This window comes from Lucilia cuprina, chromosome 4 (genome assembly GCF_022045245.1).
Source record: "Lucilia cuprina isolate Lc7/37 chromosome 4, ASM2204524v1, whole genome shotgun sequence".
NCBI classification, from domain to species: Eukaryota; Metazoa; Arthropoda; class Insecta; order Diptera; family Calliphoridae; genus Lucilia; species Lucilia cuprina.
The window spans coordinates 24793339-24810498 of NC_060952.1; the positions used below are offsets into that span (position 1 = coordinate 24793339).

Here is a 17160-nt window from a genome sequence, read left to right on the forward strand (position 1 = left end):
TTTTTTTTTAATTTTAAGATATGTTAATAGGTCTCATACAAAATTTTTATTAACTGAAAAATTTATAACCTGTTAAATGATAACTGGTAGTGATGGTGGTTAATGTATTTATGTATAAACCAGCAAAATATATTTAAATAATTGTATTTTTGTTTTATTTTACTAATAACAAATCTACCCCATTCCTTTGGCTATTAACCCCATGGGTTGGGCGGTATCGCTGTCAATGCCAACTTATCTAAGTATACGAATTAAGAGAAAAATAAAAATATGTATTGCGGTTTTAATTTAAGTACGCGTCAAAAAAAGTGGCGTATGGTCACCATAAACACTCCATTATCTACTAACAGGTTAATTTAAGTTATTCATAAATACATTTTCTTACAACAAAACAATATGTGGTAAATGCTGACACAAGTGATAAGAATAATCTGTAATTATCTGTCAGTAACTTGAATATGTTTCCTCTTCTATTAATAGGCAACAAGTATTTTATATTTTATTTTTATAGTTATTCTCTATTTTCTTTAACCTTCTTTAATGTTTTGAGTGTATGTTTGTGTCGTAACAACTTGTTGACCGCAATATTTATGATTATTTTTATATACATCATCAACGAGAGGTATATTGATTTTGTTATTTAATTTGTAACACATCAAAAATATACTTAAGTATATTACATAACTATTAACTAAAAAAATTGTATAGCTCTTCTGGTTATCCAAAATCACGATAGGGACTAATGAGTGGCATAATTTTTAAATTTTCAGTAAATATATTGCTACGATAGAGTATGTTTGGTATTGAAAATGGCAATATCAGTTCACTGAGACCTATATTGTCCTGTCAGAATACTGTTTTGATCCTCAAAGATATGTTACTCATTAATTATGATCAAATGTTCCAAAAGTTACTGTAAATCTGAACAATATTAGCACACATGCATATGTATATGGTTGGCTACCGTTATCACTAAGCAATATATTACTCTTAAATGCCATTTTTTACTCAACTACCGTTACCGAAAAAAAGAAAAATACCCGTACCGTTATTTAATAATTATTTTTAACATTTACCGAAATCAATTTTTTTATTATTTTTTTAATCACATTTTTGATGGTGGGTATTTAAGATTCGGCTTGTATTGCCATTTAGTTCTCTTTTTGCTTTTATTTGTTGTTGACTTTTAATGACATTCTTATTATAACGTTGTCTATATCCTGAGTATGTTTAAGTTTGTCCTTTACTTATTATGCTTTAAGAGCATGTTTCAGGATAATAAAATAATAGATTTTATGTTCTTAACGGCCTTTAGTGGATGAACAAAAATGGTCTTAACTTGTTTACTGTTGAGTGTGTTAACAATGTGTATTTGTGGGTTAGTATGATATTTTTATATACATAATTCGTACAACAGGAAGTACGAAGTGCTTCTAAATTAATTGGTTAACTTGAAGTCATCACAATAAATGAATATGAACACTTGCAAAGAAAATAAACTGCTCATAAAACTGGGTAATCTTTAAAGGATTAAGATATGTATGTATGCATGTAAATAATAAAATATAAAAGGAGAAGAAAGGCAATATGAACCTTTAACGAAAAGTCGTTCATGTAACACAATTGAAAAACCCTAAAAACAATGAGTGTTACACTCATCTGTGCCGAATCGTATATACCCTTCACTTTAGCGTTTAATTTAAATTTTTTTAGAGGTTATTGCGAATGTTTGGTAATATCATTGTTATTTATGAACAAGCTTTGTTGATGTTAAATAAAATACCTATTATTGAATTATTGAAAATTTAGATCCCAAATATAACTGGAATATTTAGGTTCGAAAATTATATTCACGGATGTGAAGGACATAAAAAATATAAAAATGGTTTTGAATATTTAATGTCATTTTCCTAGTTATACCCTGCACTACTATAGTTGGAAGGGTATTATGCGTTTGTGCGAAAATATTGGTCCTACGCCTACCTTAAAGTATAACAATTGGTTCAGAATCACTTTCTGAGAATCACTGTCCGTTGGTCGTGTACCCATGCAAAACTTGAGCGCACGCTATATGTCGTACTTTTAAGATAATTTGATGAAATTTGGCTTTTGGACTAATAATTATGTTAAATGTTATATTTTTTTATAACATTAGTTTTATTTTGTATGTTTACAACAAAAATCTCACAGCTAAAATAGTAGACATATTTGAAATTTTATCGATCTACATATGACTTAAGTATGACGCATGTTTTTTAGCCCTCAGTTAAAAAGAAAACAAATTTTGAGTTATACCAGTCTTGTAGTAAATGAAAGTTATGTTTCTCAAATTAACAACTTTCTTGTTCAGTTTATTGCTTAACTTACCTGGTATTGGACCGCATACTCTGGGTATTATTTCTAGTATTGCTGAACATGATGGATCTTCAAAACATAATTGACGTGCTAATATACAATTTAAAATCGCCGAAGCAACTTTGATATTTGAACCTGGAATATATAATGAAATAAAAAATTAATTATTTCAACATTGAAAACAGAGTGATATTTTCTATTAGCGATTATTTAAAATATACATAATTTGTGATATTTTGTAATCATTGGACAGTTATTTAATATTTATTTTATTATTTTAATGAATTTTAGTAGATTTTTACTGTATTTTAGTATTTATTCAACATTATTTAAAATGTAACGTATTTTATATTTTTCCTACAAGTATTTTATTTAATCCCCTAAAATAGGCTACAGCAAAGCTGCTTTAGTAATATTTTCTGTATTTTTTAACCACCCTGTTGTTTACAAAGTGATCGTACACTTTGTAAACAACCCTGTTTTATAGTCGACAAGCAACAGCTGATTGTTTTTTTTTAGTTTGTGGTAAAAAATTTGTGAATTTTCTACAAGTGGAATACAAAATCTTGTAAAAAGTGAATTATTGTTGTTATATTTTTCTAATTATTATCCTGCATCATGGAATTGGACCCAGATATTGTTAAAGAATTTGAACAATTAGAAGTTTCATCGAAAAAACCTTCAGAAGAGGACTTAAATAATTTCAATGAAAATGAGCCACTTAAGGCTGTGAGCAGTAGTGGAAAAAATAAGTTGCCCTTAGCTAATCATTATACATATACTACTATACCCAAGTTTTTTCATGCACCACCAGCAGCCAATGACACTTTAAGACAAAATTTACGCAAAGAAGCTCATTCTCTGTTTCTGCAAAAGCGTTCCCAAGAGCTCTTGGACAATGAAGAGTTAAATACGTTGTGGTCCATACTGGAGAAACATTGTACACAAGTGACACCTTTAGGTCAGCAATTAATCGGTTATGATGACTATTTGAAAGTTATGCAGGCAGTTAGTGTCAAATGCCGTAAATATTTAACGGCCCGTTTGTTTGCCAAACTGCAATGTCACTCTGGTTATCCAGGAAAAGTTGAAATTGTTTCCATTTTCAATTACACCATGCGCAAAGTGTGGCTGACACAGGGACGCATAGGTCTTTCATTCTATGATGATGTGGGTCAGGGTTATTTAAGAGAAATCGACATGGAAAACTATATCATTGATATTATACCCACTTTGGCACAAATCAGCAGCTGTGTCCAACCCTCATTTCAAAGTTTTTATGTTTGTACAGTGGTTAAGAAATTCTTTTTCTTTTTGGATCCCTTACACACTGGTCGCATTAGAATAAGAGATATTTTAGCCTCTGGCCTGCTCACCGAACTACTGGAATTAAGAGATGAAGACACATCTAAAGAATCTCAAGAACACAATTGGTTTTCTATGCCCTCTGTACTGACGGTCTATGGCAACTATTTGAATCTCGACAAAGATCATAATGGCATGTTGAGCAAACAGGAATTAGCCGATTATGGTTCGGGCACTCTTACATCTGTATTTTTGGATCGTGTATTCGACGAATGTCGTACATTTGATGGTGAAATGGATTATAAAACATTTCTCGATTTCGTTTTAGCACTCGATAATCGCCATGAGCCGCAATCTCTGCATTATCTATTTCGCATTTTAGATGTTCAACACAAAGGCTATTTGACGGCTCAAACATTACATTACTTTTTCAAAGGCATTCAAGAGCAAATCCGGGCAGTGAATGCAGAATCGGTGAATTTTGAAGATTTAAAAGATGAAATATTTGATATGGTCAAATCTAAAGATCCCTATAAGATAACACTGCAGGATTTAATAAATTGGTAAGTTTAAAAATATTAATGTTATATTTAATTTTAAAGCATGATAGATTTCTTTCATTGTTTAATTGCATGACCTGATTTGTCTTATTATTGTTTTCATTACTTTGAACAGTTTGCAATACATTTAACCATTCATTTAATTAAAGTACAATTTTAATAAATTGGGTCTTAGTTTTAGTTTTTACCAAATTTGTCAAAAATAACTATATCAAATTAAAATATTTTAACTAACATATTTTCCACTTTAGTAGTTCAATTAATTATAAAGTTAAGAAATTACTTTTAATAATCATATATAAACATTATTATTCTCTATTATCGGTTATTATAATAATAAAGTATAATCATAGTTATCATAGGAAATATTTTTATTTATTGCAAATATTTAATTACTATATTATTATGAAAATTTCTATAAATACTTTAATTTTATTAACATGTAAAATTACTATTTAATATTGATCTTTTTGCTATATAGTATATATGTATAACTGAATACGTTTGTATAAATGAATCAATGAATGTTTTAATTAATTTTATAAATATTAAATCATTTATAATATTCATATTTATACAGAATTTATGTACATATGGGTAATTTTATGTCAAGTGACACAACTCAATAAATCGATTTGAATCCTAACAAAAATTTTCCAAAGGAATTAAGATTGCTATTTTTTCACAGTTTCAAAAAAATGTTTGTTTATTTTTTCGAGTTTTTCAAAAAATATTTAATATTTTTATTATTAATTGAATATTCTTTAGGCTCGAGTTCGGGATATCTATCTATTTTTTAACTCAAGGATTTGATTTTTTAACATTTAAACAAATATTTTAACTCAAAGTCTGCGTTGAAATATTTTTTGTGTCTGGCCTACTATCCAATAATACTAACCTTAGCGCTGATTTCATCATAACCGATTTTTTGAGTTGGGTCACATGACACGAAATTGCACATATACATACATAAACATATATGTATGTAGTATATCTTTGCATATGTAAATTATATTACTACTCGAATTTAATGTATTTTACATTAACATATTGACCTAATTTATGTGTATTTTCATAATGTTAAATGAAGATATAAATGAATGTTTATATATATATGTTTTTAATTTAACTTCTGATATGAAATTATCTTCATTTTTTAATACTTACATACAAATGTATTTATGAATGTACATATAAGTGTTGCACGTACTAAAAATGTATATTATTTTGCACTTGATATTATTAATATATGTTTATTGTGGGAATGTAGCGTAACATTTATTGTATAACTCTTACTCTTATCACCAACATATTTTATGCAAACAAGCTCGACTTTTTCTTTCTACTAACACTACCAATAACTTTCTTCCACTTAACATCCTCTGTGCATTTGTACTAGCATACTTATTAAAATATATATTAAAAATAATACTATAAATATAAAAATTATTACAGTAGTAGTTTCCATTTAGCTAGTGTAGCTGTGCAAATAATTGTACACAAACCAATTACAAAGTTTTACATACCCATAAGAAATTATTTATTTATATGATGGTTCTTATATAATATAATATGCACTATCTTATTAAAATAAAAACCTAAAAAAATTGAGATTATTCCTGCATAAATTATTTACAATGAAGTGTGTATATATTTTTATAAAATTTAGCTTCCTTTTTAATTATATAACCATATTAAGAAAGAAATTAAAATAGAAAATTTTGTATCAAAATCCTTTTTTTTGGAAATACTTCATTTTAGTATTAGCAGCAGGTTTTAAACAATTAGATTTATTAAATCCAAATTTAAGTTCCTGGACTGAAGGCAAGGACGAAAAGGCAAAAGGTTTTAATCGAGGCTGGACAAATTTTAAATCATAATGTCAGCAGTTATTTCCAATTTTAATATTAAAATTTTAATTTTTCAATGAGCATTTTAACAATTTGTTGCAAAAACTGTAATTTGCACTGTAGTTGCACTTTTTACATTAAATAAATTTAAATTTTTTTGGTTTTGTTCTATGAATACAAAGCATTGCCATATTGAAATTAGCTAAATCCAACTATTTTATTGCTTTTCTTTGGATTTATTTCTTTAAGCCATTTTTACACTAAAATTAATTTTTCTTTGCCTACATGGTCTATTTTCAGATAACTAAATGACAAACTCCAAAGATAGTTTTTTCTTAAAATAATATAAATCCAGTTATTAAAAAGAGATTTTTTTCGAGAAATACAATTTTGTAATGAATATCTATTTTTTAAGTAAATCTAACATTTTACAAACATGTTTCACTTAAATTACACATTTTTAAATGGAAACAAGTAGGAAAGTATAGTGGCATGGCCTGCCATATAACACTCTACACCATCAGTATATTTAAAAAAAAATTATATTTTTCACAAGGAAACTTTTATGTTGAATTTTACCTTAATTCCAAAGCAAAAGTCAATTTTAGACTTTTAAGACATTTTTTGAAAACTTATTGTGCCAATTTTTAGAGAGATAATAGTATATTTGAAGTAATTATGGCATAAAAAGACCAACGCGGGAGGTACGTTTGTATGGGGGCTAGGTAAAATAATGGACCGATTTCAACCATTTTCAACAGGCTTTGTCCCTGTGCCAAAAACGTGCTTGGTCCAAATTTCATCATTATCTTAAAAATTGCGGACTGTACCATGCGCACAAGGTTTACACGGACAGCCAGCCAGACGGACGGACATGTCTTAATCGACTCAAAATGTGATTATGAGTTGATCGGTATACTGGGTGCACGGTGGGTGCAGTACCAATTTTTTGTGTGTTACAAACATCAGCACAAACGTATAATATCCTCCCCACTATAGTGATGTAAGATATAATTAAGCGAATTAAATATTGAAGGTCGAATGCTAAAATCAAAAAGTAATATCATAATATTTACTCGTTCACGAATGAAAAAAAGATAAACAATTAAAAATTTCATTAAGAATCCGATTTAAAAAAATAACTCATATGAAACTACAACAACCCCCCAACAGCTTTAAATGAAATTACCTATACTCAGCACTAATAACATTTCGATACACTCACTATTTCACACATTTACTACAATTATTCAACAGATATTAATTAAAAATTAAATCAAAAAAAATCTGCTTACGTACATATTCCACACTTTTTGTCTCACTCTGCATGACTTTTTCCTTTAGTTTAATTTTTACTATTGTATATGATCATAAGACAACATCCGTGTTCGTTAAATATAAGTACAGACAATATTTTTTCTATTATATTATGTTTCCCGTTCTTTTTTTTTTCTTTTCTTTATACAGCGGCCAAGCGGAAACGGTTGTCTCCATATTAATTGAATTTCACAAATTCTGGGCTTATGAAAATCGTGAAGAAGGTTCTCATAATGTTTAATTTATATATTACTTTTGCTGTTTAAGAACATAAATGTTTTTTACTATTTCTTTTTTATAATTTAACAAAAACACATTCACACATTTTACTAAAACTAAAGGTGAATGTTTGCAGGAAGAAATGGAAACCTAATGAAAATTTTTATATTTTCAAGCGAAAACAACGATTTTCACAGTGGTATATTATGTATGTCCTATACTCGTTGATAGCTAGGTGAGGTTACGTACATGGAATATAATTTCTATATATGTTTTATTTTTAATTATTATTATTTTTTTTTTTTTGTATTTGCCTTTGGTTAACATTAAACTATATTGGTGTTTTTCATTGAGTATTTTTAGTACTTAATTTAGAATTTAAGATTTTTTTTTATAATTTAATAATAGAACATTTTATTAAGAAGTTTTAAATACATTTATAATAAACAATACATTTAATCTTAATTAAATGAAAATTGTAGTGTTATACATTTACTCTAGCGTAACTACTAACTCTACTAATTTCATATACATACTCTGTTTTTAAAAATTTAGTCAAAATCGGGAGATATTGCGTTTTAAAGTATAACCTATTCATGATGTGATTTTTTCTTTTTTTAGATTTTGAAAAAGTTTTTACGCATAGACATACGAACTTATTATAAAAAACTATATATGCATAATTAATTAAAATGAACTCTAGTTTTACTTCCATATCCATATCTAAACTAATGATACAATGACAATATTGGAAACGCAACGAAATTGCATGAAATTATTTGCTATAAAACAATACTATACTACCTTATGTATTTTAGAACGTAAAAATAAGCAAATATTCGTTGCAATGTTTTGAAACCTTACACGTGTTCAAGATTTGAATACCGCAAGTAAAATTGTTTCCAAACATTGTATAGGCATGTTTCGGAAGTCTGCCTAAATATTAGTTTGATGTTCTCATTATTTATTATTTCGTTTGTAACAGAAATTTGTGTTTAATGTCGTTCTAATGCGTTAAAAAAAGTAACCTTCCACTCATTATTTTGAAATATTGCAAACAAAAATGTATAAGTTTGGTCATGGACACGTATTTTGTAAATTGCATTAGATGTAATTGAGTAGATTTGAAAGATTTTAGTAAATAATAGAATAAGATATTTATTTTTTATCCATTTAATCCTAAATCTCATAATCTAAAAATTTTACTGAGGTATCATTATGACCAAAGTAATTGTAGAATTCCTGAGAACAGCTTAATAACTTTTAATAAGAAACTTAACTACGACTATTTACTAATACAGCTATTTCGTTAATGCAAAAATAAAAAAAAAACTTTTTATCGTTCAATTATGCAGATTATTTTATAGCAATAAAATATTTCAACTACGGTTAATAAGTTTTGAGTATTAACATTCCAATTATTATTTTCAAGAGAACATGTTATGTATTTCATTTGGTTAATTTAAATACTTTAAATATAATTGCAATATAAAATTATTAATAAAAAATAGTTTTTTTTTTATTAATAGTTTAATAATTTTACTTAAACTTTTAATTAAGCTTTACTTATAATAAAATCTACATTGTTTTAACAACTATAATGCAAATGAGAACTCAAATTTAAAATAAAGTTTATTAATTAATAATGTCATTATTAACAAATACATAAAATAAATATGTTTTTAATATAAAAACATAATAAAATAAACGTACATATAAGTCATAATAATATCAAGCTTTTTATACTTAAATATGCAGCTATTTTTTTTATTATAAAATATTTATTTATTATTATTCTTCAATCAATAAATGTCACAGTTGTAATTATTAACCAAATCAATTTATTTTTTCTATGAATAACATTTTTAGTCTCATTGATTTTAATACCATTTTAACGCTTTATTTCTTTTAATACGAGGTTTGTTTAATTTTCAAATCTAACTTGAATTCCTATCATCATTAATAAGTATTTGTTTCTTATTTGAAGAAATCAGATATAATGAATGATAAAAAACTCTTCTCTTTAAAGTTTTTTTGTCTAATACTATTTTAATCAACCCCCGTACTTATTATACAAAAATTGTTTTATACATATGTATGCATACTTATTTTTCTTGCTTATTTTTTGCATATATATTCATTATAATAGATTTTTATTGTTTTCAATCTTTTACGTAGAAAACGTTTACTGTTTTTTTTTTTCATCATCACGTTATTTTTTCTGTGAAATGCAATTTTCATTGCTTCATTTTCATGATCATAATTTCAAATGATTGCCAATAGATTTTTATGAGAATTGAAAGTATAATATTTGTGAAAATGCTTCACATTTTCTTTGAACGAAATGTATACATATTTTTTAAGAGAAAATTTTTAGTTTAAGTATTTAAAGAGATTTTTTAAGCAAAATTTGAAATTGAATTGTTATGTTAGTAATACATACTTGAATTATAGATAGGAAATAATAACATGTATAATAATACCGCAATAATTTAGTTTCTGGAAGATTTTTCTTTATCATTTCCATTTCAGAATAATTTCAAAGAAGTTTTATTTAAAAATGGTCGACTGCAGAATAAGCTCTATGATTAACATTATTTTTGTCAAAACTTTTATTTTATGCCATCAATTGCAAGACTTTCATGGTCCAATACGGAAGTGAAACAAATTTTCAGTCATTCATTGAACCATAGTATGTAATGGTTTGTGAAACAATTTACATACATGTGTATGACTTTTTGCTAAAATTTATTTCACAAATACTAATTTACTAATGATTTAAATATGTGTGCTGAAAAGGTACATTATTAAAACTAGTTACATCTTAAAAAGAATTAGAAAAATATAGAAGCTTTTAAAATATAAATTAACAAAAATATTGTCATTTTAAACATTGCTATATTCTTCTTCGAAAATAACCAATTTTCAGCGAAGTTAATTAACATCTAACAGAGTTCCACCGATATTTATTTATAATAATAAATTAAAATTTCTTGTTGAAATTTAAAGATGTTTTGTTTATATTTACTTTTATTCTTACCTTTCTTCCCCATCTTTCAATTCGATCAACTTGTATAACTTCATATTGTTTAACCAATTCAAATCATTCAGGACACTTGCTTGCACTAACAACGAAAAGGAGTAATGTTCATTTTTTTAACTACAAACCACATTGATTAAATAACAAATTATGAGTATTACCCAATGGCACCTTATTTATACACAGAAAACTTACTCAACTAGAACTAAGAACAAAATTAAGAAAAAAAATATTACTGAAATGCAAATTCTCCATAGAGTAGACATCAAACTAAAGTTTTATGAATGTTGAATAAGAAAAAACGAAATATTTGCATGAATATTAACAAAGATGGACTAAAAAGAAGCACTCGCACACAATAAAAGAAAAATACAAACCCTATTATATGAAAGTTTTACAAGAAGTTCAGTTAAAGTTATATGTAGTTAGAGTTTGTAATCAAGTCAAGGTTTCCGCCGGAAAAATACAACCAACATGAATACTGAAAAAGTGAAGGAAAAAAAACTACCAAGAACTAAGTTAAAACACATTTTACCAATGGCAACTAAACATTGAGACAACTGGCTGCCACTATTAAAACCGCCACTACCATTACCACTACCAATACCACTTGTGAGAATACAATTTTGTCTTTGCGCTCCACTAAACTAACGGAATATTTTTCATTCTTTTTTAATCTTTCCTCCATGGTACAGTTTTTGTTCCTTTTTTCATTTTATTCCACTGCTCATTATAGTAATGACCGTTCTTCGTAAAATCCTCTACCTATGTTGAACGATCCCTTCAAACTGCACCACTATCACTGACCATTCTACACTTTTTTGATGCCTATAAAAGTGAGTTCGTTACAGTTGGACACAAGTGAAAAATGGCAAATGTTAAACTACAGCAAAAACTTTACTTGAATATTCCACAACGTTTTGATAAAATGAAAAAAATGTATCGTAAATGTAAAATACGTGCTAGTACAAAATGTAAATTTTTGACAACAGACACATAAAAGTGTGGTTTCATCAAGGAGTCGTACATGTACAAAGTACAAACCTTTCAGTAACAAATTTAAAACATTTCAAGTCAACAAGTCTATTGACAATCAATTTAATGATGAGAACTTTAGTAACATTTTAGCCTCAAAAGACCTTTTGAAATGTCTTTCATACCAAAACAAAAACAAGAGGTAATAGTACCTCTAAATAAAAGTACTAAAAATAAATATTTTATATAATTTTCAGATCAGATGCGAATTCATATAAGTATAATATATATATCATCGCCCTAAAGGGCGATTTTAAAAACGAAATTTTGACCATTATACAAATTTAATTACTAATTGAAACTTTATTTTTTTATATGAATATTTTATTTAAAAATATGTTTTTACCTAAGAAAATCTTAAGTAACACTTCATAGACTTAAGTAACTGTTTGCAAAATAAAGACCCGAAAGGATTGCCAGAAAATAAGCAGACATGTTTCAACATTAACATGCAAAACAACAATAAAAAATATATATTGAAGCTATATATGATGATGGCTACAGTATGGTAGATTTTGCCTTTAAAACAGAAAGCTGAAATGTGGTCATTCATACAACCTACTGATGATGACTGACTGAGTATGGGAGCAAAAGAGTGTGTGAGTGAATAAATGAACGAACGAACGAACCAACGACATAATGACTGACTGAATAAGTAAAGTGACTTAACCGTCGTACACTGACGTATGTACCTACGGCACAGTCTGTGTAGAGCAACACAACATTATCTCCACATAAGTTGGATTGTATGCCTTGACTTGCCATGTTGGATTTTGTTGTCTGGATTCCAATGGAGTTTTTTTATTTTAAATTTTGCTCTGTTGATTTCATGAGCATGCAGAAAGAACTGTGGTCACACAAATATATTCATAGCTGCCACATGGTCATACATTTTACTATAAACTTTGAAATTTTTGTCGTTTTTCTTTTTTTCACTCTACATATTTATATATAAAGCTTCCTTTTTTTCTGCCAAAAATAAGTAAGAAGGCGGAAATGAAAATGCAACAAATATATTGTTATGAAGTGGTAGTGTATTTTTAGCATATACTGTATTTATTTTATTTATTTTTTATTTCATTACCGTTATCCGTATGTATGTAGTTATGGTTATGGTATGTCTGACTTTATTTCTCTGAGAAAAGCACTATGGCCTAGCTTGTATTTACAAGTACGCATTTGGAATGATTTTTGTAACACATATAAATAAGTACCACTTATGAACAACATGCAAAACCAATTATGAGTAATTTTTGATAACTTTTATTTAATAATTTACTTTATTTAATAATTACAAAAATACAATTAATACAAAATAAATTTATTACATAAATATACATTGCTGAGATCTAAATGCAAAATATATTTTTTAGCCATTACCCATAGTGCTGTTATCATTCGCTCAATTGTCTGTTTTTCCTTCGGTTTGTCTGTATGTTTGTCTTGTTTCTCACAAACCGTTAATATTATTATTGTTTTTTCCTTTGACTGCATTTGTTGGTATTTCATACATATAAATAAAAATAAAATATACATACATATGTATATTTTTGGTTTGTTATGGATTTTTACGACCCTGGTTTACATATACATAAAGACTATGCCACAAATTGTTTGTGGTTACATAACTTTTTATTACTGTGGTTAAGTTTACCAAGTTAAAAGTAGTTGTATTAAACGAGAATTTTTTTTACACTGTTGCAATCGCTGCAGCGACAATAGCTACTCCACCACTGGCAGTTGTAATCGTGGCATGTAGTTGAAACAGTAAGAGAAAGACCCAAGTTATCGGTGAGTGGTTAAGTAACCAGGAAATGGCTTTAAGATTTCTATAGCATAGTATATTTTTCTCTCTTTTTGATTGTTTTGTTGGATTGTCGGAAATTTTGGCGACAGGAAATTTGTACCTTATGTTGTATTGTCCATAAAATTATCTCCTCTTATCATCAAAAATATTATTATGCCGGGCATTCTCATTACAGTAAAAGTAGTTCTTTTGTATTTTATTATTTTTTTAACATTAGTTTAATACATATACATAATACATAATTATATCTTTTAAAAAGTGCTTAATATATTTTATTTCTTTGCAGCTGTTTTTCCGGGGCTTTACTTAAATACAAAAACCTTTTAATTTTTGAACTCAATAAAAACGAAAGCAAATAATTTCAAGGAAAGTGTAAGTTAAAAATCGAAAGAAAAATAAAACAGCATTTATTGTTTGTATTATTTAATTTATGTATATCGCGCGTTATATTTTTAAATCGTTTAAGTAGCGGTTACGGTGTTCTTAAATCGGTTTGGTAACAGTGGTGTAACGATAAAATGTAACCGTTATTTTTGAATCGTGGTTTTGAGAACTAATTAACATAAGTTCGTGATGTTATTCAGTTAGATTTCTACGATTAAAACCAACATTTATTCAAAAATCGCATTAATAAGGAATGGATTAAGCTGTTTTCAATATTTTAAGATGCTAAATTGGTAAGTGATTTTTTTTTATTTTATACGTTAAACAGAAGTTACCTTTTGACATGAACATCTAATAAAATATTAACAGAATAATTTTTAAATATTAAAAAATATATACTATTCATAAAATATTACTAAAAGTTTTTTGATGGTTTTATTATCTTGTTAAGACATTGGCAGTTCATTACAAAAAATCCAAAAAACTATAAAACGTAGAATTCTTCAATTGAATGTAAGCTATTAAACAGGTAAAAAAATCTAAGCTCACACATAATTGTAATATTAGTAAAAACCTAGTTCATTCTATATGTGTTCACCTTTACGTATGATTATTACTAATTCAAACCAATAAATATTCCACATACTTACAACTAAATGGTATTACAATTTGAATTCATTGTGCAAACATAATCAAAACGAATTGATGAACGTTTGAAAAATATTACATTTTTAGCCGCGTCCCACTAAGGTCAATGTTAAGAAACGCGTATAAGGATAAATATATTCTTAATGTTTTTTTTTTTCGTATCCAAGATTCAAATAGAAAAGGTCTATTATTGGCAATCATTTGATTAATAAGAATAAGTAAGCGTTTTTATTTTATGATAGAAGTTCATATCAGAACCTTTAAAAATATCGGAAAAATTTATTAAAATAAGTAAATTTTTTGTTTAACATTTTCATCCAAGAGTAAATTTTTTATGACCACTCTACTACACATACTTAAATTGACCACCTTTTTAATCTGTAATTTTACATTTACAAAATACTCTATGAATACCTATGTACATATATTACTTGACTTATTAATGGAATTTCTATTGAATTCCCCCTGAAAACATAACACGAGATAATAGAGAAGCAATAAAATCTAAACAAAAAAGTCAGTAGGAATGTACTCCAAGACAATAAATAGTGTTCGCACATAATTGATCATAATGCCTGCAGCTTAAATATAAAAAAATTCACACAAAACCAGCAAGTAGTGGGAATGGTAACAACTAGCCAAATGGTTAGTAGGTTAAATAAGTAAATCCATAACAACCTTTTTTTTGGTGTTATTATGATTTTTGTTGTTTTTATTGCTTTTTTTGCCATAGCTGGTGTACTTGTACTTGTTATAAACCACTTAAACTTATCCACAAGTATTTGCCCACAAGCAATGAAATTGTTTGCGTTATTTGTAACGTGTCTCCATTTCAATGAAACTCCTTGTATTACTGTGATACTTATACATAAATGGCATATTCTCCCACAATTCCCATTCAAATGGACTATGAACAACGCTGATGATGAGTATCGTTATATCGGATAGATGCGGCGCTGACTGCCAGCTGGCTAAATGTGGATACTAGCTTTGGTGTCGGTGGTCAGAGTTTGATGTCGTTCTTATGTATGGTTGAAATGTCAATACATTTTTACTTGTTTTACTACTCTTCCTTTTTTCATATCTGTTCATTAATTTTAAGTGCTAAAGAAGCTTTGCAGGGTAGATTCAATGAAATGGATAGAGATATAATAACATAAAACAAGAACAAAAAAACATTGACATGCCAGCCACTGGTGGTAAATAAGTCACATTTCTATCATTCGCATTTCTCGTTCCCTTTATCAGTCATGACTTTTTTCTGGTTTTATAGAGTGCTTATGTAGTGAAAAGATCTTTATTTTATTATATATATTTAATTGCACTTGTAGGTTGTCATGACAATTTAAATGGCCAACCAATGAATGAATAAATGAATGAATCATTTAAATCCATTATATATAATTTTTGAGGGCTTAAATCAATTCAATGTTTTATTTTTTTTATGACAATAATAATTCTTTTAAAAATTCTGATTAAAAGTTGTTGAGATCTGAAAATTATGAAATACCGAAATTTACTTCTATCTGTAGTTTTACAATATGAATTGTATCGTTTTAATGAATTTCATTATAATGCTCCTCTAAACAAATACTTATTACTTTACTTTCTACTTAGTTTAGTATTAGTCACTACACACGACCTCATTTTCTACTAAAATTTGCTAACTATTTTAAGGTGAACAGAATATTTAGATTAGAAAAAACAAAATAGGAATTCTACTAAAATGGCAGCTTTACAACTTCCGTTGGCGAAATTTTTTTAACACAAAAACAACTAATGCCAAAGACAAACGAAGTTTTAGTCTTCTAACACTTCCACTCCCAAATATCTAAACAATAATTCTTTTTTTGTTTTGTTTGCATGAACATTTTACAAATATTCATTAAAACACAACGATAGATTTCCGCAGAAAAATAATGAACCATTTATATATAGTGTATGTATGTATACAAAATTTTAAACACTACGAGATGAGGGAGTAAGGTATTTTAACAAAATTTGTTCATTATAAAAATAAGCTTACTTTTTTATTACAATTTCGTTGAAATATTGTTATTTTATTAAATTTAAGACAACTAAATTAATAAGTGTCTGATATTTTTACTTATATCTATATAACACAATGGTTTATAAACTTTTATTTTTTGGAAATAATTCGGTATCTTTAGAGCTATTGGATTCATTGCAATGAAATTTCACATGTTTGTTTTTTAAGATTATTAACTGTTGTAAGTGATAATAGGTGGAATGTGTTCCATTGGGAATTAATTTTTTAAATATGATTTTTTTTTTTAATTTTTAAAAACGCATTTTTTTATTGTTAAAATCGTTGTTAAAATAACAAAAGTTCCAAATTTCGCCAAATTCTGTAATAATTAGCCAAACTCTTCCATCAATTTTCTTTATCCGATTGCATAAGAAAATGTGAAAAATAGTAAATTTTAGATCCGATTAAATAAATTTAGATTCTTAGACTTCAATAGAAAATATAATATAACGGATGTTTTATTAGAACACCAAGGTAATAAAATCATATATATAGACTTTTTAAAATTACAAATATAAAATTTTAATTAAAGTAAAATTTCAAATCTTTCTAAATGCCATTCATAGTTATCTTATTTTATATGTTATACA

General features: G+C 26.9%; 2 protein-coding genes across 7 annotated transcripts in view; one reads left to right on the forward strand and one right to left on the reverse strand.

The window, feature by feature from the left end:
- The window catches only part of LOC111674636, a 276494-nt gene that overhangs the window by 60380 nt on the left and 198954 nt on the right, over positions 1-17160 (reverse strand). For all 5 annotated transcript variants that reach the window (XM_046947770.1, XM_046947771.1, XM_046947769.1 and 2 more), the window contains one exon: positions 2368-2490. In XM_046947770.1, the coding sequence (XP_046803726.1) occupies positions 2368-2490 (123 nt within the window). The remainder of the gene's footprint in view (positions 1-2367; positions 2491-17160) is intronic.
- LOC111674645 (serine/threonine-protein phosphatase 2A regulatory subunit B'' subunit gamma-like) lies at positions 2877-8921 on the forward strand. Of its 2 annotated transcripts, XM_023435310.2 has the most exons (3): positions 2877-4223; positions 7538-7611; positions 7729-8921. In XM_023435310.2, the coding sequence occupies exons 1-3, from the start codon at positions 2974-2976 to the stop codon at positions 7758-7760; spliced, it is 1356 nt and encodes a 451-aa protein (XP_023291078.2). In that variant the 5' UTR covers positions 2877-2973; the 3' UTR covers positions 7761-8921. The 2 variants fall into 2 exon arrangements, with proteins under 2 accessions (XP_023291078.2, XP_023291080.2); XM_023435312.2 differs by having other exon boundaries at positions 7538-8921.

What these genes read in the sequence shown, in the direction of transcription:
- LOC111674645 (XM_023435310.2), top strand. Translation starts at nt 2,974, where the DNA reads ATGGAATTGGACCCAGATATTGTTAAAGAATTTGAACAATTAGAAGTT. An exon ending in CTGCAGGATTTAATAAATTG is followed by an intron (nt 4,224 to 7,537) that starts GTAAGTTTAAAA and finishes TTCTTTATACAG; the next exon opens with CGGCCAAGCGGAAACGGTTG. An exon ending in TTATGAAAATCGTGAAGAAG is followed by an intron (nt 7,612 to 7,728) that starts GTTCTCATAATG and finishes CTAAAACTAAAG; the next exon opens with GTGAATGTTTGCAGGAAGAA.